The following is a 23,731-nucleotide window of genomic DNA, read 5'->3' as shown; positions in this document are numbered from 1 at the left end:
GGAAAAAATATCTTCAGATTATCACTTATCTGGTCATTTATGCTTGTTGATTTCCATTAAAGTAGAGGTTCTTGACTTTGGCTGCTCATTAGAACCATAGTGCTTATACAAACTCTCCACCCCCAGAGAGCATGACTTCACTGGCCTGGGAAAGGGTCTGTTAGGCTCCCTGGTTATTCTCACGTGCAGCCAGAGTTGAAAACCACTGTTACAAAGTAAGTCACATTTAAGTTGCACTTAAGCTTGCAACCACATACATGGACCTTGTAAACATTTAAGAATCTTGATCCTTTACAACATGTGACCTTGTGGTAAAAGATTTTTGAAAATTTAGCCATTTTTGCATAAATATGACAAACTTTGAAAATGTTGATCCTAATTTTAAAAAAAATAAAAGCTGGTCATTAGGAAATGCTCACTGAAGGGTAATCAGGAAATTTTCCTGTGTACTGTTTAAAAGTAGATATAAGTAGACTGGATAAGATTTTGTAGGAAAAAAGATGCAAACACTGAGGTAAAGTCTGCATTTGTCAAAGTATGTGTATTAGCTTGTTCATTTGATTGTAACCAACTGACCAACTTATCAAAAATTATTGAATCATGCAAAACTTTGACAAGGAGTTTGGTTCACACTCCAACCTATTTTGAACAGTAGGCTGGGGGGACTTCCCTGGTGGTCCAGTGGTTAACACTCCATGCTCTCAATGCAGGAGGGCCCGGGTTTGATCCCTGGTCGAGGAACTAACATCCCACACACCGCAATTAAGCCTGCGCTTCAACTACTGAGCCCATGTGCTCTAGAGCCTGTGCCACAACTAGAGAAGCCCGTGCGCTGCAACAAAGACCCAGCACAGCCAAAAATAAATAAATAAATAACATTTAAAAAATAAACTAACTTAAACAAAAAACAGTAGGCTGGGATTGAAAATGGTTTTAAAAATGCATATTAGCTCAGGTGTGGTCACAGCACAACTTGGAGGCAATTCAAATATAGCTTTCCTATTGCACTGCATATTTCAAATGAAAGTCTGGATTAGATAGAAAGAAGATGAGGAAGAAAGTAAACAAGAGCATGTTTAGGAAAATTTTTAAATGGTGGTAGAAATGACACAGATAAAGACTAAAAGAAGCTTCAAGGAATACAAAAAGTCTCAAAAGTTGAAGAAACTATAATCTCAAGACCAAGCTTAACCCCCAGCAACAAAACAGAAAGAAAACTATAATAAGGCATGTGATTTTCAAATTGCTGAAAACCAAGAAAAGAAAAATCTAAATGAAGACAGAGAAAGGACATATTGCATACAATTCAGATCTAACACAAAGTAATGAAGAGTACTGAAAATGTTAAATAAGTGGATAAATATAAAAGATCATTTTCTTCAGCTTTAACTTTCTAAAAACATAATTTACTGTTAAAAGCAAGAAGAATAACAATGTGTTAAGGGATCTGTAACCAAGGTCAATCCTCATTATTTGCAGATTCTGTATCTGTGAATGTGCCTACTTGCTAAAATTTATTTGTAACACAAAAATCCATATTCTCTGTGCTTTTTCAGTCATTTGCAGACATGCAGAGAAGGTGAAAAATCCGTCACTCTGTGCATGTTCCCAGCTGAAACTGAACAAGGTGATGCTCTGCCTCTCATAGTATAAAATGCATGTCTTTTTCACAGTCTATTTAGTGCCACGTGTTCTCAATCTGGGGGCTTTTTTTGTGGTGATTTCTCTGCTTAAAATGGCCCCCAAGCATAGTGCTGATGTGCTGTCTAGTGTTCCTAAGTGCAAGAAGGCTATGATGTGCCTTATGGAGACAAGATGTGTTAGATAAGCTTCATTCAGGCATGAGTTACAGTGCTTCTGGCCATGAGATCAATGTTAATGAATCAACAATATATATTAAATAAGGTATTTTTAAGCAGAAACACACATAAAACAAGATTATGTATTTACTGATTGACAAAAATGTGCCCTGATGCTCTCAGGAACCTAACCCTGTATTTCCCCTAAGAGCAAGGGTTCAGTATTCACTAATTCGATGTCAGAGGTCAGTTTACAGAACATAAATATCACAAATAATAAGAATCGACTACATGCAGAAATAAAGTGTATGACAACAGTAGTACAAATGACAACAGAAAGAAAACAGAAATATACTATTCCAAGGGATATACTACATTACATACAGAGTGGTATGATATCGTTTAAAGATGGTCTATGATAAGATAAAGATACATACTACATAAACTAGAGCAAGGGTTGGCAAATATTTTCTGTAAAAGGCCAGAGAGTAGTATTTTAGGTTTGGTGACCCATACAGTCTCTGTCACAGCTACTTAACTCTGCTGTTGTTGCATGAAAGCAGCCATAGGCATGATATAAATGAATAAGCATGCTGTGTTCCAATAAAACTCTATTCACAGAAAAAGATGATGCGGTGGATTTGGCCCATAGATGTAGTTTGCTGCCCCTGCACTAGAGCAATTGCTGAAAGAAATTTTTAAGAGCATAATAAACCAATAGTGGAGACAAAATGGAATCATGTAACACAATTCAAAAGAAGGCAGAAAAAAAGGGAGAAAATGACTCAAGACCTGAAGGGAGAAAACAGAAAACAATATTTTTAAACGCATCTATATTAAAACTTGTGTTAAATATAAACGGTCTAAACACTTAAAAAGCAGAAGTTGACAGATTAAATTTAAAAAGCATGACCCAATGACATGCACTCTACAAAAAACCCTCATTACATATGAAGATACAAGAGAGGTTATAAGCAAAAACATGTAAAAAGAAACCACAATGAAAAAACTAATTAGAAAAACGAAAAGCAGAAATGGTTATATCAATACCAAAGTTGACTTCAGAATAAGATATATAACCAGAGATAAAGAAGAAAACTTATATTTAAAAAGGGATCAATATATCAAAGGCTGTAAAAATCTCAAATGTGCTTGCAAATAACAGAGCTTGAAACAACATGAAGCAAAAATTGATTAAAACTGAAAGGAGAAACAGACAAATCTAAAATTATAGTGGAGAGATTCCTATACTCCTTTATTAGTAAATGACAGAACAAATAAAAAGAGATACAGAAAACACTATCAACCAATTGACCTAATGGATATTTATAGAAAACTCCACTATACAAAAGCAGAATACACATTTTTAAAAATTACAAATATAACACACAGAATGTATTGAAGGACAAAGTCCTATATTATAAAACAAATCTCAGTAAATATACAGGTTGAAATTATACAAAGTATATTCCTGAGCCAAAACTGAAATAAAGTTAGAAATCACTATAACAGGAAAATATCTGAAAAATTTCAAATTTCTTCCAAATTAAACAATCGATGGATCAAGGAAGAAATCACAAGAGAAACCAGGAAATGAAGTGAACTGAATGAAAATAAAAATACAACATATCACTCTGTGGTATGCAGCTAAAGTATTGGTTAGAGGGAAACTTACAGCACTAGACTTATAGCGTTTATATTAATGGAAAAAAAGACTCAAATAAATGACCTAAGCTTCTACCTTAAAAAAATTAAAAGATAAAGCAAGTTAAACCCAAAAGAGGTAGAAAAAAGGGGAGAAAAAAGACAACAAAAGAGAAAAATCAATAAAACCAAGAACTACTTCACTGAAAATAAAGTTGATAAAAACCTCTAGCCAGAAAGAACAAGGGAGTGAGGAGGGGAAGAAATGCAGAAATTATCAATATTAGGAATGAAAATGACACCATCACTAGGGATCCTACAGACTTTAAAGGATGATAAGAGAAAATAATGCACAATTTTTGCCAATTGATTTGATAACTTCAAGTGAAAATTTTCCTTTAAAAACACAAATTACCAAGGTTCACTCACAAAGAAGTAGACAACTTGAATAGCTCTATGTCCATTAAAGAATAGGAACTGGGTTTAAAACCTCCTCATGAAGAAAATTCCAGGCACAAATGGCTTCATTGGTGAATCCTAGCAAACATTTCAGGAAGTAATATCAATTTTACACAAATTTCTTCAAAAAACAGAAGAGGGAGGGAAATAATTCCAAATTCATTTTGTGAGGCCAATATTACCTGGATACCAAGCCACACAAAGATAATAGAAGAAAAAACTGCAGGCCAATATTCCTCATGATCTTACATGAAAAAATTCTTAAGAAAATATAGGTAAATTGAATCAAGCAGAGTATAAAAATAATAATATATGATGACAAAGAGAGTCTGTTCCAGGAATGCAAGGTTGGTTCAACATTTCAAAGTTAAGTCAACATAACTCATCATATTAACAGACTAAAAGAGAAAAATACATATATGCAGAATAAGTATTTAATAAAATACACAATCGTTCAAGATAAAAAGTTTCAGCCAACTCGGAACAGACAGGAACTTCCTCAACCTGTTGAAAAACATCTAAAAAACTTTACATGATACTTAATGGTGGCAGACTGAATGCTTTTCCTTTTAAGATTGGGAACAAGGCACAGATGCCCACTCTTTTCACTTCTATTCAATATTGTACTAGAGGTTGTAGCCTCAGTACAAAACAAGGAAAAGAAATGAAGTATTGGAAGGCGAGATATAAAGCTATATTTACAAAAGACAAGATCATCTATGTAGAGAATCCTAAAGAAACTTTAAAAGTTACTAGAACTAGTACGTGAATTTAGCAAGGTTGTAGGACACAGTGTCGATGTACAAAAATCAACTGTATTTCTATACACTAAAATGAAAAACCAGAAATTAGAAAATTTAACAATGTTCACTGCAGCACTATTTACAATAGCCAGGACATGGAAGCAACCTAAGTGTCCATCGACAGATGAATGGATAAAGATGTGGCACATAGGGGCTTCCCTGGTGTCTCAGTGGTTGAGAGTCCGCCTGCCGATGCAGGGGGCGCGGGTTTGTGCCCCGGTCCGGGAGGATCCCACGTGCCGCGGAGCGGCTGGGCCCGTGAGCCATGGCCACTGAGCCTGCGCGTCCGGAGCCTGTGCTCCGCAACGGGAGAGGCCACAGCGGTGAGAGGCCCGCGTACCGCAAGAAAAAAAAAAAAAAAAAAAGATGTGGCACATATATACAATGGAATATTACTCAGCCATAAAAAGAAATGAAATTGAGTTATTTGTAGTGAGGTGGATGGACCTAGAGTCTGTCATAGAGTGAAGTAAGTCAGAAAGAGAAAAACAAATACCGTATGCTAACACATATATATGCAATCTAAAAAAAAATGGTTCTGATGAACCTAGGGGCAGGAAAGGAATAAAGACACAGATGTAGAGAATGGACTTGAGGAAATGGGGAGGGGGAAGGGTAAGCTGGGATGAAGTAAGACAGTAGCACTGATATACATACACTACCAAATGTAAAACAGATAGATAGTGGGAAGCAGCTGCATGGCACAGGGAAATCAGCTGGGTGCTCTGCGACTACCTAGAGGGTGGGATAAGGAGGGTGGGAGGGAGACCAAGAGGGAGGGGATATGGGGATATATGTATGCATATAGCTGATTCACCCTGTTATACAGCAGAAACTAACACAACACTGTAAAGCAATTATACTCCAATAAAGATGTTAAAAAAAGTTAGAAAATTAAAAAACCCCATTTAAAACTGCATCAAAAACATGAAACAGATAAAAATGATATACACAATTCTGGTTGGCTTTTATGTATAAATCACCAAGCTGATTTTAACATTTATATGGAAATGCAAAGGACGCAGACTGGGATAAATAGTTTCGAAAAAAAGAACAAAGTTGGAGGATTTATGCCCTGACATCATGTCTTTATAAAACTAAAGAATTCAAGACAATGTGGAATTAGTTTAAACTAAGGATACAGACACATAAGTCGATAAAACAAAACAGTGTTCAGAAATGGCCCAAGATATATGTGGTCAACTGATTTACAACCAAGGTACTAAAGTAGTTGAGTAAGGGAAGAATAGTCTTTTCAACAAATGGTCCTGGAGAAATCTGATGTCCCATAAAAAGAAATGAAGTTCGATTCTTATCTTACCATATACAAAATTATTTTGAAATGGACTGTTGAATTGTGCCCCTCAAAAAGATGTTCAAGACTTCCCTGGTGGCGCAGTGGTTAAAAATCCGCCTGCCAATGCAGGGGACACGGGTTTGAGCCCTGGTCTGGGAAGATCCCACATGCCGCGGAGCGACTAAGCCAGTGCACCACAACTACTGAGCCTGCGCTCTAGAGCCCACGAGCCACAACTACTGAGCCCACAAGCCACAATTACTGAGCCCACGTGCCAAAACTACTGAAGCCCACGCACCTAGAGCCCATGCTCCACAACAAGGGAAGCCACCGCAATGAGAAGCCCGCGCACTGCAACGGAGAGTAGCCCCTGCTCACCGCAACTAGAGAAAGCCCACGCGCATCAACGAAGACCTGATGTAGCCAAAAACAAACAAATAAATAAATAAATAAATAAAATTTTAAAAAAAGAAGTAGTAGTAGAAGGAAGGAAATAACAAAGATCACAGTGGAAATAAATGAAACAGAGACGAAAAAGACAACAGAAAAGATCAATGAAACTAAGAGCTGGTTTTTAAAAATGATAAACAAAATCGACAAGCCTTTATACAGACTTAACAAGAAAAAGAGAGAAGACTCATATGAACAAAATTACAAATGAAAGAGAAGACATTACAACTGATACACATAAATACAAAGGATCATAAGAGGCTACTATGAACAATCACACACCAACAAACTGGACACTTAGAGGAAGTAGATAAATTCCTAGAAACATGCAACCTACCAATCCTGAATCATGAAGGAATAGAAAACCTGAATAGATCAATTAATAGTAAGGAGGCTGAATCAGTAAGCAGAAACCTCTCAACAAACAAAAGCTCAGAACCAGAGGGCTTTACTGGTAAATTCTACCAAATATTTAAATAAGAATACCAATCCTTCTTAAATTCTTCCAAAAAATAGAAGTGGAAGGAACACTTCCAAACTCATTTTACAAGACCCACATTACCCTGATAATAAAGCCAGACGGGGACACTACAAGAAAAGAAAATTACAGCCTAATATCCCTGATGAACATATACATAAATATCCTCAACAAAATGTTAGCCAACTGAATTCATTAAAAGGATCGTACACATCAAGTGGCATTTATTCCAGGGATGAAAGGCTGTTTCAACGCACACAAATCAATAAATGTGATACACTACATCAACAATATGAAGGATAAAAATCGTAATGATCTCAATAGTTGCAGAAAGAGCATTTAACCAAATTCAACATCCATTCATGACAAAAACTCTCAACAAAGTGAGTGGAGAAGGGACGTACTTCAAAATAATAAAGACCATACATTAACAAGCCCACAGCTAACATCATACTCAATGGTGAAAAGCTGAAAACTTTTCCTTTAAGATCAGGAACAAGACAGGATGTCCACTCTCACCATCTTTATTCAACATAGTACTGGAAGTCCTAGTCAGAGCAGTTAGACAAGAGAAAGACATAAAAGACATACAAATCAGAAAGGAAGAAGCAAAACTGTATATTTGCAGAAGACGTAACACTATATATAGAAAAGCTTAAAGACTCCACCAAAAAAACTGTTAAAATTAATTTAAAAATTCAGTAGTTACAGGATACAAAGTCAATATACAAAAATCAATTGCATTTCTATATACTAATAACATACTACTGGAAAGAGAAATTAGAAGCAATCTCAGGACTTCCCTGGTGGTCCAGTGGCAAAGAATCCGCCTTCCAATGCAGGGGATGCAGGTTCCATCCCTGGTCGGGGAACTAAGAGCCCACACGCAACTAAGCCTGTGCACCACAACTACTGAGCTCATGCGCCTCAACGAGAGAGCCTGCATGCCGCAAACTACTGAGCCCATGTGCCCTGGAGCCAGTGCACCACAACTAGAGAGAGAAAAAGCCACACCCCACAACTATAGAGAAGCCCGCACACCACAACTAGAGAAAAGTCTGTGCACCACAACTAGAGAGAGAAAAACCCACACGCCACAACTAGAGAGAAGCCCGCATGCCACAACTAGAGAGAAGTCTGCGCACCACCACTAGAGAGAGAAAAACCCGCATGCCACAAGTAGAGAGAAGCTTGCATGCCACAACTAGAGAGAAGCCCCCACACAGCAACAAAAGATCCCGCATGCCTCAACAAAGATCCCACGTGTCTCAACTAAGACCTGACACAGTCAGAAAAAAAAAAGAAACAAACTCATGTGCAGGTGTATCAAAAAGAATAAAATACCTACAAATAAATTTAACCAAGGAGGTGAAAGACCTATACACTGAGAACTGTAAGACAATGATGAAAGAAATTGTAGAAGACACAACTAAACAGAAAGATATTCTATGTTCACAAACTGAAAGAATATTAAGATGTCCATACTACCCAAAATGATCTACTGATTCAATGCAATTCCTATCAAAATTCCAATGGTATTTTTCACAAAAATAGAAAAAACAATCTTAAAATTTGTATGGAACCACAGAAGACCCCAAATAGCCAGAACAGTCTTAAGAAGAACAAAGCTGGAGGCATCATGCCTCTGATTTCAAACTACACTTCAAAGTCACAGTAATCAAACCAATATGGTATTGGCATAAAAATGGACACATTAAATCAATGAAACAGAACAGAGCCCAGAAATAAACCCATGCATACATATTTATTTACAACAAAGGAGCCAAGAATATACAACAGGAAAGGACAGTCTCTACAATAAATGGTGCTGGGAAAACTGAAAAGCCACATGCAGAAGATTGAAACTGAAGCCCAGTCTTACAATGTACACAAAAATCAACTGAAAATGGACTACAGACTTGAACATAAGATCTGAAACCATAAAACTCCTAGAACAAAACATAAGAGGGTAAGCTCCTTGACATCGAACCCAGCAATGATTTTTTGGATTTGACATGAACAGCAAAGGCAACAAAAGCAAAAATAAACAAGTATGACTAAAGCAAACTAAAAGCTTCTCTATAGTAAAGGAAACCATTAAAAAAGGAAACCTATGGAATTGGAGAAAATATCTTCAAATCTTATATCTGATAAAGTGTTAATATCCAAAATATATAAAGAACTCATATAACTCAATATCAAAAGAAAACAACACAAAACAACAACAAAAAAACCCCACCTATCAATTAGATTAAAAAATGGGCAGAGGAGGGCTTCCCTGGTAGTGCAGTGGTTAAGAATCTGCTTGCCAATGCAGGGGACATGGGTTTGAGCCCTGGTCTGGGAAAATCCCACATGCCGCAGAGCAACTAAGTCCGTGTGCCACAACTACTGAGCCCACGTGCTACAACTACTGAAGCCTGCACACCTAGAGCCCATGGTCTGCAACAAGAGAAGCCACCACAATGAGAAGCCCGCACACTGCAACAGAGTAGCCCCCACTCGCCGCAACCAGAGAAAAGCCCACGCGCAGCAACGAAAACCCAATGCAGCCAAAAATCAAATAAATTTATTTTTTAAAAAGTGGGCAGAGGAACTTAATGAACATTTTTCCAAAAAAGACATACAAATGGCCAACAGGTATATGAAAAAGTTTACCATCAATAATCATCAGGGAGTAATAGTCTCACTTCCTGCCAGGTATGCTACGTATGCCTCTTGATGTTGGGATTGTACTGATTGTCAAGTGTTCCTCTTCCTCATTTCCTGACTCCATTTTAGTGAGGTTTCCCTTTTTTAATTTTCACACAGCTCACAGTCTTCTCAAAGCTTTCATCCCATTAAAAAAATGAGGGTGGGCACACACTCTGGCACCTGCCCAGGGAGAAGTATTTTTCCGTTATCAGAGAGAGAGGAAAAAAAAAAAAAACACAGATAAATAAGGTACTTGTAGCTTGTGCAAAATGCTATGATGGAAAAATACTCCACGCGGCCAGGTCTTCCCATTTTTCAGGAGGAATTTTAAACATTTTTTAAAAACATGAGATCTGTCAAATTTTAAATGTTGGCAACTTCTAAAAGCATTGTCTAGGCCTAATAAAAGTCCCTGGGCTCCAAGTCAGAGGCGTCTTAGGTACAAACACCTCCTCGACCTATCGTCTAAAGTCTGGTCTTTCGCTCTGGTCGCATGTTATCACTAGACTCCATCCCCACAGCCTGAATGCAGAAGGGTGGAGAGGGTGAAGGTCATCCTGGGGCATTCTGGGGTGGAAACGTCCACATCAGCCCTAAGAAGCCACCTCGCATCGACTGGGCTTCCCACGTACTAGGCCCAGAGCCACGCCCTGGCCTTTTCTCCTTAGACCCTCCCTACGACCACTCAAGACACTGTAACTAAGCCCATTTCCGAAAACGGAAACTGCGGCTTGGGGAAGTTAGGCCCTCGTCCCAGGCCCTGCGGGGGTGACGGTGCCGAGTTCCTAGACTGTCCCCTGGCCGGGGCGCTGCACGCAAAAAAAAAAAAAAAAAAAAAAAAAAAAAAAAAAATAATCATCAGGGAAATGCAAATCAAAACCACAATGAGGTATCACATCACACCCATTAGAATGGCTACTGTCAAAAGGATAATAACATATGTTGACAAGGATGTGGAGAAATGGGAACCCTGGTGCACTGTTAATGGGAATGTAAATTGGTGCAGGCACTATGGAACAGCATGGCGGTTCCTCAAAAAATTAAAAATGGAACCACCATGTGATCCAGCAATTCCACTTCTGGGTATACAGTCAAAGGATATGAAATCACTATCTTGAATGAAATCTGCACCCTCATGTTATTGCATCATTATTTACAACAGCCAAGATGTGGAAACAACCTATGTGTCCATCGACAGATGGATAAAGAAAATGTGATACACACACACACACACACACACACACACACACACATTATTCAATCTTAAAAGGAAGGAAATCCTATCATTTGCAACAACATGGATGGACCTTGAGGGCATTATGCTAAGTAAGATAAGTCAAGCAGAGAAAAATAAGTATTGTATGATTTCACTTATATGTGGAATCTGGAAAAACCAGAGCTGGTGATTACTAGAGACAAAGGGTAGAAGGTGGGGAAATGGGTGAAAGTGGTCAAAGGGTACTAACTTCTAGTTATAAAATAAGTAAGTTCAGGCAATGTAATGTACAGCATGGTGACTACAGTTAACAATATTTTATATCTGAAAGTTGTTAAGAGAACAGATCTTACAAGTTCTCATCAAAAGAAAAAAAACCTTACATTAACTATGTGAGATGCACCAAAACTTGTTGCAAGTATTAAGCAGAAAGGGTGTGCGAAGCTCCTGACATACAGTAGGTACTCAATAAATGTTGTCAATTATAATCTTCCTCCTTTCCCCTCCCATATCTTTGCTCATCCTGATTTTTTTGCCTTGGTATGTACTCCTTACCTCCCATATCACTGAAATCTTACTCATTCTTTAAGTATCAGATGAAATGTTACATTTCATATGAAGTCTTTCATATCTTTTATCAACCTGAGAAGAGCACTTTTTATTTTAACTTTACTTTCTACTTCTCATATTTTATTCTGGTAAATGTTTCCCTTACCAGACTATAAGTTTTTTGAGGGAAGGGACAACATTTGGTTAATCTACTTCTTAAAATTTAACCAGTGCTCTATCCTTAAAAGGTTCAATAAATGTATTTACTAAGAACAGAAATAAGAAAAGCAGGTGTGCCCATCAGAGTCCTGGGAGTTAACCTGGAGCTATGCATGTGTAGGTAATGGAAGTAAGTGATTAGCAAGCAAGAATCTAAGAGAGAATGTAAAAAGAAAAGAACTTCTGACATGGTTTTTCCATCTCCCAGGTGAGTTAGGGATCCATGAAACCTCTCTATCAAACCCCAGAATCTGAGGTGGTTCCCTTAAGATTTCTTTCCAGTTAGGACCTGAGTAGATCATTCCTTGAAATTCATTTCTCCTTTAACTGTCTCTAGAGTGAAGACTTAAATTTAGGTTAAATGATTCAGAATTTCACAGCTGGAATTACACACTAGAAATCATCCCAACTCGGGCTTCCCTGGTGGCGCAGTGGTTAAGAATCCGCCTGCCAATGCAGGGGACACGGGTTCGAGCCCTGGTCCAGGAAGATCCCACATGCCGTGGAGCAACTAAGCCCATGCGCCACAACTACTGAGCCTGTGCTCTAGAGCCTGTGAGCCACAACTACTGAGCCTGCGTGCTGCAACTACTGAAGCCTGTGCTCTGCAACGAAGAGTAACCCCCACTCGCCGCAACTAGAGAAAGCCCACGTGCAGTGACGAAGACCCAACACAGCCAAAAATAAAAATAAAATAAAATAAATAATTTAACAAAAAAGAAATCATCCCAACTCAATCATTTGATAGATGTGGAAATGTAATCCAGAGAAGTCAAATCACACAAAGTTATGCAGTTAATAAACAACAAAGCTGGGAACTCCCTGGCGGTCCAGTGGTTAGGACTCTGTGCTCTCAACTCTGTGCTCTCACTGCTGAGGGCCTGGGTTCAATCCCTGGTTGGCGAACTAAGATCCCGCAAGCCGTATGGGACGGCCAAAAACAAACAAAAACCAATACAGCTGACCTAGTTACAAGCTCAATACTCTTTTTCACTACACTTAAACAACAGTTAGAATTCTAACACATGTCAAAAGGAGTGTGTAATAAGATTATGTCACATACATGTTTTATATTTTTGCCAAACACATCCCCATATCACTACAATATTGATTCAAATTCAGTTCACCATGATATTCATTTTATGCTGGCTATCTCCATAACCAATAATTCTATTTTATATTTGCATAAAGTTCACCCTGAATTATCTTTTATTGAGCCATATCTTGTTTATTTCCTTGGCTTCACTAGAATTTTTCATAGATTATGATTTTTAATCTAGCTTCCCAAGAACTTGACCCATCTGACCCACCTCTCACATCTATATTAATGAGGAAGTAACATTAATTCTAAAATGATCCTGTAGAAAATCAGTATGCCTCTGTATAATATAAGAACTAAGTTAAATTTCCAAAGGTTGAAAACTGAATATAGACTCTACCAAAACATTAGTTATGATTTTCTATGGGCTCAAAAAAAGAGAGACAATAAAGTTACAAATTGTATTTAAGTTAAAATCTTACCATTAAATTAAAAACCTAGTTACAAAAATATTTATTAAAACATCTGTTACCATCTGATGAAAGGGAAATTAAAAGCAAAGATACTTAAAGACACAAAGATGGTTCTACAGATCTACAAAAGAATACCTAAAATTACTTTAGGCCACATTTAAATAGATAAGTCACTGTTAACACACAGGAGACAAGGGTCATTTTCACAAACCACATAACATTTTTTTGACTGTTAATTACTTCTACATCAGAAGATAATGACAAACCATGTAAAGCGTAAGGAACCGAAACAAAAACAGTAAGATGAGGAGCATTATCCAAACACATTAATCTTACTGATAGGATTTTTAACACATAAAGTATACTAAGTTGTTTGAAACATAGGCTTGGTCCGTTAAAAAGAAAACGTAACCAATTCATACTACTTATATACAGTTTTATGATAAAACACAGTACATACCAGCTCATGCATCAGATCAAGATTATTAAAGAAATTTAGCTAAGATTCCTAAAAAATGGTATGGTACAGGGCAGGGGGTGAGTAGATTGGAAGCAAAATAAAATCACCCTCAATTTAAAATTTTTCTTCTATTCTGATATATATTACAGCTCATTTACCTAATTTTTAAGAGACAGAGAGAGTGTGGTCCTCTGGCAGTTTAGGTGAAATCAGGATCTAAAGGGGACAAAGAGGGTATACAAAGGGCAGCATACAGGGGACCTAGGAAGAACAAGGTATGGACCTGGACTCAGCAGCAGCTGTGTCTCATCCTTTTGGTAAGCCTCCTTGATGCCTTGTGCCTTCTACCTCCTGACTGTTTTCTCTGAAAACAAGTGAGACTGCTTAAGTCCTCTTGACTTTACACTGATTTTCCTGCTCTTAAAGAGATGAATTGAATAAGCAGTATTTTTAAAGCCTGGATATAGGCTCCAGCTGTTAGACTCTGAAATTTCAGACTTTAGGCTTTTAGTCTATTAGGACTCTCTCCCAATGCTCAGAATTAGGATATAAACAACTGATTGATCCATATGTGTTAACTCACTGTTGCATGTATAATTTATAGAAAAGCAGTAGAAACAACATTACTTAGAAAAACTACTGACATAAATAGCATGCACAGTACCTTTTGATAAACAATGGAGCACACAAGATCCTTGACAGCAGATAAAGATAGTTCCTGGGCTTCGATGGTAATACTCTCCCGTGTAAGGCCAATTTGCAGTAGAAATGAGATTGTATGCACTGAGCCTCTGGAGTTGGTGAGTGATGGTGCACTGAAGCTTCCATTAGAGAGTCGCGCAGAGAGTCCTGTTTTAGGACTTGAACACGGAGAAGGAGCTGGAAGCACAGCAGGAAGGGTTGCAGGTATTACAGACTTCTGGGATGATGGAGGAGAATTGTTTGCAGACATCTGCCTTTCTTTAATCTTTTAAAACAGTTGTCAATTCTTTTCAATGGTTATGAAGAGGCCTTAAAATCACAGTGATCAAAAAATGACTGTACTTTCAGATTTAGTTGAAAGCTTCTTTATTTCCTCTTTTAAGCCACTCATGCTGATGATGGCAAGTTCTACAACTGTGAGTTGAATATACAAAAGGTCCCACTTCCCTTAATATCAGTCCCATCAAAGAAGAGTCTTGTCTTTAGGACCACAACCGGGGTTTTGGAAAGGATTTAACATCACTGAATTATCCTCATCAGAAGAGAGTTGACATTGTTTATTTACTAAACATCTTCATCTATTTTCTTTTAAGTCTATTCTTGTCTCTCTCTTTTAATTTCAGAAAATACATAATGAATAAAAGTTGCTTTTCTGTCAAAATAAAATCCTCCTAGTTTAAAAAATAAAAAGTGTTTAGGATTAGTCTATTCAGTACTTATCCTTTGGTTCCTTGATCTAATGGGACACTTTCTCAAATGTCCGCACCTTAAATCACCTTCTCAAATGTCCTCATTTTCATTTTGGAGAAGCAAATTTTTCCAGGATTAAGCACAAAGCCTTTTTAAAATAGTACAGGCATATTCCACTTGGTGAATGGGCCCATGTTGAAAAGTTGATGCTTTCTGAAATGTAGGTAGCCTGGAAGACATTTTTTAGAAACTTTTAATATTTTATACTCACTTAACATTATTTTAAAAATGCAAGAATCCTTGGGACTTCCCTGGTGGCCCAGTGGTTAAGAATCTGCCTGCCAATGCAGGGGACATGGGTTTGAGCCCTGGTCGAGGAAGATCCCACATGCCGCGGAGCAACTAAGCCCGTGCGCCACAACTACTGAGCCTGCGCTCTAGAGCCTGTGAGCCACAACTACCGAGCCCACGTGTCACAACTACTGAAGCCCGTGCGCCTCAACTACTGAAGTCCGTGCACCTAGAGCCCGCGCTCCACAAAAAGAGAAGCCACTGCAATGAGAAGCCCGCACACTGCAATGAAGAGCAGCCCCTGCTCACCGCAACTAGAGAAAGCTTGGGTGCAGCAATGAAGACCCAACACAGCCAAAATAAATATAATTAATTAATTAATTTAAAAAAAAGAATCCTTGTGCTTTTTTTAAATAAGTTTTGGTTTTATGTTTATAATTCACCAATAAATCCTAATGGGTAGCCTTTTTTTTTTGGTCTAGTTCTCAGAGCCCATAATTTCAGGGAGAGCCTCCTGCTAAAAACAAAAAAGCAAAAAATAAAACCCTGCTATTCCTCACTAATACCTAAAACTTGAAGGTCAAACACTTTTATTCCACAAATACACAACTGAGTTATGACAAAAACAGAAAAACAGAAGGGACAAAAAAGAAAAGTAAAACTGACATTGTCATAGAAATAAAGTACCACTTGGCCATACAAAAGATGTATAATACTGCCCTAACATAGACAAGAGTATTCTTTTTTATATTAAAAGTTTAAATCTAAGCAGATTTCTTTCAGAAAACTAAGGAAGCATATACTAAACACAGTTATATGACACACCAAGAAGTGTAAAAGACATACTTAAGACAGGAACATAGGAAAAAGCAATCTTGTCATAAAAAATTCTAAAAGTGAAAAAGAGAACACTAAGCAGAGTTACATATGTATCACAGTTTTATGTAAGGACAGTTCAAAAACTAAAAGTACGACCCCATGGCTAAGTGAAATGGCTCACAAGAGATGGATCTTTCAATTTAAATTTCATCCATATACTTGTAAACAAGTCTAATGATAAAAAAGAGTGAAGCATCCAATGTGGTTGCAGAATGACTCTGGAAAGTAGTTAATGGGGCTAAACAAATGAGGATGAACCTAACAGAAGAGCAAAAACATACAGATATAGTATTAGGAATGAGCAAGTTCAAGAAAAAGTATGGCTTAGAAAAAAACTGCTTAAAGATAACAAAGCTTTTAGAACTACATTCAGATAAGTAATTTTAACCCATTTTATATTGTACAGCACTTAACATCTTGTAAATGTTTTATATGCTTTATCTCATGATATCTCTTTGGAATTTGACAAGGCAAATATTATTTATTATTTTTGCAGATGAGTTTACGGAAGCAAAAGCAGATAAAGTAACTTGCCCAGCATCACATGGTCATTAAGAGGTGGAGTGGGAATCAGGACCCAAGTTCCGTACTTTCCTACCAAGTGCTGTCTCCACCATCACATACCATTTCTGAAAGAACAAGGAACTGAGAGAATCACTGCTCAGAGAGGATGTTGTTAAGGTTGAGAGTACGCTGAGAAGGCACAATTGCTCAACTTGTCTTTTGCTTACCTTCTCTGAGTTTTTAAACTAAAGTTGTAGAAGAGCATTGAGAACTGAAACCTGAGCCTCGTGAATACGAGGGACTAACACATCTTTATGGGAGTGCAAGTCTTCGGGTTCAGATGCAATGCACTCCATGTTGCTAAAGCAATTAGTCAGTGCAATCACAAAGCTGACTCCTATCATCTTGGAGAAAGAGCTCAGAAAGAGAGAAACAGTCATGGCCTGGAGATGGGTCAGAACTGCTTCAAGTTTTGTGGGCTGGAGGAGTGGGGAAGTGATTTCAGAAACTGCAGACATATAAATTAATATTAACCCTTAGTCAAATCTGAGACTAGATTATGAAAGCAAATGGTTTTCCAATACTTAGAATATAATGATCACTAGAACTCAGCATGAATTCAAACAGAATGCCAAATCAGCTACATTTACACCTTTTTAAAAAGGGGTTATTGGCCTTTTTAGATGGAGGAAATAATAACTCACAGTAATTGAGCTCTATCTGCCAGACACCGTTCTAAGCACTCCATATGTGTTTCCTCACTTAATCCTCACAACAACCCATTTTATAGTTGAGAAAACTGGCTTAACGTTCTTGCCCGAGATCACACAATTAGCAAAGCCAGAAAAAAAATTAGTGTATTCTGGCCAAAACAACTTTCAACATGATATTCCATGCTATTTTTGTAAATATGTTGTTTGAGTATGAGATAGTGTAGTTGGTTAAGTTGGCTGCTCTGTATCAACTTAGAGAAGCCTTTAGGGGAGTGCATTGGAACGCTGCCCTTGGCCCTATATTGTTTTTGATTATTTATAAGATAATAAAGACATGGAAGACATGCTTATAAAATCCTCAGATTGTACAATCTGGGAGAAATAAACTAAAATTCAAGTGAACTATAACAATGATGAGAGTAAAGCTTTACATTTAGTTCAAAAAGTTAAATGTGCAATATAGAAATGGAGAAATGCTGACTTAGAACCTGTTCATTAGAGGAGTTATCAACCCAAGAGTTTAATAATGGCTGCTAATATAATGGGTGACTAAAAGAACTAACGTAAACATAAACCCCCAGGACACTGAGAACACATCAGCATCAATCAGTATACCGGTTGCCAGTCAGCTTACGTTACCACTGTATTCATTTTTACAGTCCACACTTTTAAGAGCTATATTGATGTAAAAAAATAATAAACAGTATATATCTAGATAAAGCTGAAAACAATGTCATGTGACAAATTATGCTTAACACAACCAAGCAGAATAATGGTCTTCAAATATTTGAAAAGGTGTTAAGAGAATAATTGGTTCTTCTCCTCATTTTTATATGGATGATTTATTTATTTTTTGCTATTGATAACAATGTATTCATTTATGAAGTGTTATCCCTACTCACACCACACACCCAGGGAGTTGTGTTACTGGGTGGACACAGTGCAAACATAAGATTAGGAAATTAACAGAGAATAATTGGCTTTATTCAGTATCATTGTAGAGGGTATAGGGTAGAGGTAAAATGAAGATAACAGCTATGAGGACTGCGCTACTGCATGTACAATATCTACAGTGGTACCTGGCTTATCCTAAGTGCTAAGTTTTAGCAATTTTCACAGTAATTAGGTGAAAGAATTAACAATTAAGCTCCTACTTCATACTAAACACTGCAATTGAGATATCATACTTCATTAAATCCTTGCTATGACACTAGGAAATTTGTTTAACTGCTTTACAGAAAAGGAACCAGAGTTTCAGAATTGTTGCTTACCCACGACTACACAGCTAATAAGTGATGGAACTGGGATTCACACCAAAGTTTCCCTGACTCCAAAGCCCATGTTCTTTATACTACTTCACTTCACCACCAACAACCTAACAATCTACAACAGGTTTTCTCATGAGGTAATGAGGTCCTTAAAATATCTGACTTGAGCAGTTTCAAAAAGCTGAACAACTGTCATAAAAAGGTGAGTCAAATATCTATGAATAATACTGTATGCAGGTTAAATACTTCAAAATACAAGACACTGCTGTGTTCAAGAATAATAATTTATTTGTGACGGATATCTTCCCACTAAATTTCCATTTGATAATACCTGCTAATATTAGCCAAATAACAGTAACTGTCTTATGATTACAATCAACATCAGAACGATCAATAACTATTAATAAACTATATGTTATACTTTTGCATAAAAATATTTTTTACAGTTTCAGCATGAACACAAATAGAAGAAACTAAGTGAGCTGTCATATTAGCTTCTGCCCACTCATCCCATCTGTTTTCCCTCTCCTTGTTTTGCTTTATGGAACCTTGATTTGATCTGTAAGATGCAACAAGATGTAGGGTGCAAAATATTAAGACTAAATATCAAAAAAAAAATCTAACAACTCTAATTTTGTCTTTATGCTTCAATCAGAAATCTGAGACAACAGTACATCATACTAATTCATAAATCAATTAGATATGTTTGTTGCTAATAGCTATGAGCTGGCAAGCATTTCTAATATGTTTATTTGCAACATCTCAAATATTCTTTGGGGGAATTATCTGTCACATATTTCATTCAAATGAAATTGTCATTATTGTTGAATGGAATCAAAAGATGGCATATTAAAGCAATCTTGAGCCCAACCTGCCCTATTATTACAGACAAGGTAAAAATAAAGGCTCTGGAGGTTAGGTGACTTAACGGAGGGTTACTGCACAGTAACATCACAAGTTGATCTACCCTTTCTCTCCCTCTCCCTCAACTCCCCCTATGTATACATTACCTCATTTCTTAGCAAAGCCTCTAATTATAAGAAGCTCTAACAGCAGCATTTTCATTCAACAAATATTTATTGAGTGCCTATTATCTGCTAGACTGTTATGAGAGACTCGGGTTGTGCAGCAGTGACCAAAACAGACATGGCTATTGCTCTCTCCAGAGCTTATAGTGTGATATGGGACACACACATTAAACAAATATTCACACTAATAGGAAGGCAATTACAAATCATGAAAAGTGATATGACAAGAGTATACTGAGAGGAACTAATTTCAACTGAGGCTCACAGGCAAGGCACCTTTAAGGAAGCTAAAACCAAAGGATAAGTAGGAGTCAGGGAAGCAGAGAGAGAAGCAAAGAGGATTCCGGAAGACAAAACAAATCCAGCTAGTAAATACTTCAAAATGAAGCTCATCATTTAGTGTAGCCAGTGTCCTTTTTGTACTCAGTAAAGGCAAAAGTAAAGAGGTAAAACGCTTTTCTTATTCAGAACAGCATAATGTTTACCATGACTCCCTACCAGTAACAGGTTTTCCTGGTTCGATTAAGTTGTGTGCTAGGAATGCTAATGAATGCAGGGTCTTTTTTTCTCCTGTTGATATGTACTGTATTCTTTTAGTATGTACAAAAAGCATATGGCCTTTTTCAATGCAATACTGACCAGAGTCCTGAAGTCAGTATCCATGTTCTACCTTGATACAGGCCTGACTTTGCTTAATAATCCTGGTGTTGCTTTTATATTGTATGAAAAAATCCAAGTAACTTTGTTGATGGTTTTTAAAATCATAGTTTCTAGCAATCCCTACATCTACTTATATATTTTCAAAAATGTAACTATTACCTTAGATTAATATAAATAATTTTCCTCCTAAAAGCTCAGTATTCAACAAAATTGTTGCTGGTAAAATTCAGCTCATCTAGACCAGAGGTATTTGAATCTCAGTCTTTTCCAATGTCAGAGAGAATAGAGAGAGAGCACACCAAGTCTGCTCTCTGCTCAGGCACTGAAAAGTTTATCCAGTAACAAGATTACGGACTGCCAGTCTGGTGATGCTGTACAAATTTACGTTTGGCTTGATGCATCTTCATGACCTCTCTCTGCACCAGTGGTATCTGAGAAATCTGACTCATAGCCAATGAGCAATTTCTTACATACAGCCACTATAAACTAATCACACAAGTGGAGAAAAACTTCTTCTATACTGAAATTAAAATTAAAACATCTCCTAAGTACATTATCTCAAGTTTTTTCATTAATGAGACAACTGCTCCAAAAAGGCTCACATACACGTTCAATTTGAATTACATAATCAGAGACTCAAAGTACTATCTGCACAGATTATGAATCATAAGCATGATTATTAATAAATCAAATTAAAAACTGTACTAGCTAATAATTTCCCAATATCAAGTTCTGTAAAATCAGTTTCTTTTTAAAGTGAGCAATTAACTCTAATATGGTAATATTTTCATCAACTTTAGAATGTCTTTTAAAAGTGAGAACAAAATGTCCCTTAAGAAACATGCATTTAAATGACCATTCTTTTTTTTTCTGTATAAGATTTTTCCAATTCTTATATAATTTAAAAAATTTAATATCCCAAAACTTGATTTATTAAGCTCTTTTGGGGGGGGGCATGGCAGTTTTTAGATTAAAAGCAATCCACTAAGAGAGAAATTTCTATTTTAAAGACGTCACCTCATGAAACTGAAAGCTTAAAAAATTTATATATTTAAAAGACTCACTATGATCTGAGATGCTTAAAACATTCATTTCAAGATAATAAACCAGTCAACATTCTTGAATCTGAGTCATCCTAAAAAGTTAAAAGCTATATACCAAATTATAGAACTGAGGATGGAAAACTGGCTTGTCAAATGTTCAAGTTCCTCTGATCAGGCCGACCACATGTACATTACCTACCGAAGCAAAACCTAACATGAAGGCTTCTGTGACACGTTTTAAATACTTTCAATAAAACTTGTAACTTCTTTTTTGGCTGAATGTCCATGCCTGCTCTGAATCCAGATCCTAACACGGAAGGAGGAAAGGGTTCCTTTATTAGGTAAAACTGGCCTAGATCTCGGTCGGGGATCTTTACGGATGCTTTCAGCCACAAATCCAGAGGTGTCCTCACAGCCTTAACTTTACTAAGTAAGCTTGATCTAAAGAAAATCATAGCCGCTAAAACTTTAGTAACTGCAGCGTTAAGTACAAAGGGGAAACAATATAAGAGTAACACGCTAACGTTTTCTAGGGTACAAATTACGGTATTTAAAAAGTTTTCGTTTTCATTTGCCTCTACAGCTCATTAAGGCTGTGTCGAACAAAGTAGCAGTTCAGGGTGTAACTTATCCTTCCTAATCAAAGATGACACCGATAGTCTTATTTCCTGTGGGGATGGGTGTGGTTGAAGAGACAGTTACGTCCAAGCCATCAATCTGTGTATGGAAAAGTCTGCAGCTCTCACACACGCTGTCGCTCGATTTATACTCGTGCCTGCACACGGCAAGGCCTATGCTTCTGACTGCGATGACTTCAAATAAAATATCCAACAGGCAATCGAATAGTATGGAGTTATTTTTACTGCTCAAAGACGCAGTCGCGCTCCTCAGTGTTTCGTCTTAAGAAAACCCTCCCGGGGATGAGACCGACTCGGAGCTACGCCGCAACTTGCAAAACTAAAGAGTCAGGAAATTGGGGTGGGGGCTTACGTTCTCTAAGCGCCGTCGACTCACTCTTTGCGACGCGTACAAGGTAAAGTGGTGAAAAGAAAAGGGAAAGGCTCATCCAAAATTCGTCAGCGTGAGTGCCGCCGATCTGGCGTTGGGAGCTAGTTGGGAGGACCCGGTCAGAGACTGGGTACGAGAGGCCGGGCGCGGTGGTCGCCGGCGGAGCGCGACTCCAAGTTGGCGTCGGCGCCCACGCCGGAACTTGGCCCCATCTGGCTGCAGCGCCGGCGCCCCCGCTCACAGCGGCGCCCACCGCCCGCTCCTCCCGCCGCGCGCTCTACCAATTTCCCGCCCAACCCCGGCGGCCGCCGCCCAGCCCGCGCGGGATCCGAGTCCCTCCGCCACCGCCACCGCCGCCGCCGCGTGCGGGTGGGTGGGGGAGGGGAGGCTGCAGCCGCCGCCGCCGCCTCACCCGACGTGCCGGGAGAACAAAGCGGCAGCCGCTGCGGCGCTAACTTTTTCGATGTCTGTTCCGCTCTTCCCGAGGCGACTACTTACAGAGGCGGGCTCCGCCGGTCGTGAGAAACTCCGCGCTCGCCAGCGTCTGGGTCCCGGACCAGGTGCCAGCGAGGCTTCACGCGCCTCGCAGGATCCCGGCCGCCACAGGCGCCCCTTCCTCTGTCCCTCCCTCCGCCCCGTCCCGTCTTGAGGCCCGAGGGCGGGGGGGCAGGGGCGCGCGAGGGGCGGGGGCGCGCGGTCGGCGCGGGGCCTGCCGGGAGCTGTAGTCTCCTCGCGAGCTCGAAGCGGTGGTGGCAGCGCGGGGAAGTTGCTCGCTGTCTTGACACCGCGCGCGGGCGACAGGAGCTCCTGGTGCTCTCAGGCCAGCTCTGCACCCTCCGAGGTCCTGGCGTCCCCATGAGCACTGGGGAGCGGGGCGCGACCGTGCACTTATTCCAGTTACGCACTGTACTTGATACCCATTATTGCTACTGAACTGCCTTTTTCTCTTCTGTCGCCCGCTCTGATGTAGGCGATGATGGCAAGGGGGCAAGAGGTGACAAGTTGGACACGGGACTTGTAAGGGGTCTATAATAGAAAGCAGTTTTCACCCTGAGGTATCGTCTCACTTCTCCACCTGTTTCACTCCCGAGTGTTTGCCCTCCAGCTGGCCGTTTGGCACAGGGGCCCCGGGCGTTCCACACCCAGGCGGATACGTCCGGAGCCCTTCACCTAAAGCGGAGTAAATGGAAGTCTCTGCTTTCAATGTGTTGTGTGTATCCTACTTGTCCATCTTTAAATTCGACTGTGTCCCCTACCATAAGAGTGAAGTGCAGCCAAGAATCACCGAACCTAGGTTTCCAAGTGACGTTGACAAGGGTGACAATGCCGGGTGAAGGGGGACGCGGGTGAGATGAGATCTAGAGG

General features: G+C 38.8%; 1 protein-coding gene across 5 annotated transcripts in view; it reads right to left on the bottom strand.

Annotated features, from left to right (window-relative positions):
* Positions 1 to 23,031, bottom strand: part of PRKD3 (protein kinase D3) — an 85,416-nt gene extending 62,385 nt beyond the window's left edge. For 3 of the 5 annotated variants that reach the window (XR_014017520.1, XM_081255078.1, XM_081255081.1), the window contains exons 1-2: positions 22,865 to 22,948; positions 14,245 to 15,201 (exon numbers count right to left, since the gene is read on the bottom strand). Coding sequence is in view for 2 of the 5 variants with exons in the window: in XM_081255078.1 (XP_081111204.1) it covers positions 14,245 to 14,532 (288 nt within the window). In the remaining 3 variants the exon portion in view is untranslated. Of the gene's footprint in view, positions 1 to 14,244; positions 15,202 to 22,864 lie in introns of all 5 variants that reach the window. The other 2 variants (XM_081255079.1, XM_081255080.1) reach the window with 2 other exon arrangements.
* Positions 23,032 to 23,731: the final 700 nt, after the last annotated feature.

The sequence above is a fragment of the Mesoplodon bidens genome, assembly GCF_964165515.1.
Source record: "Mesoplodon bidens genome assembly, chromosome: 14".
NCBI classification, from domain to species: domain Eukaryota; kingdom Metazoa; phylum Chordata; class Mammalia; order Artiodactyla; family Ziphiidae; genus Mesoplodon; species Mesoplodon bidens.
Note: the sequence above shows the minus strand (reverse complement) of the source record. Positions and strands in the feature narration are given on the sequence as shown.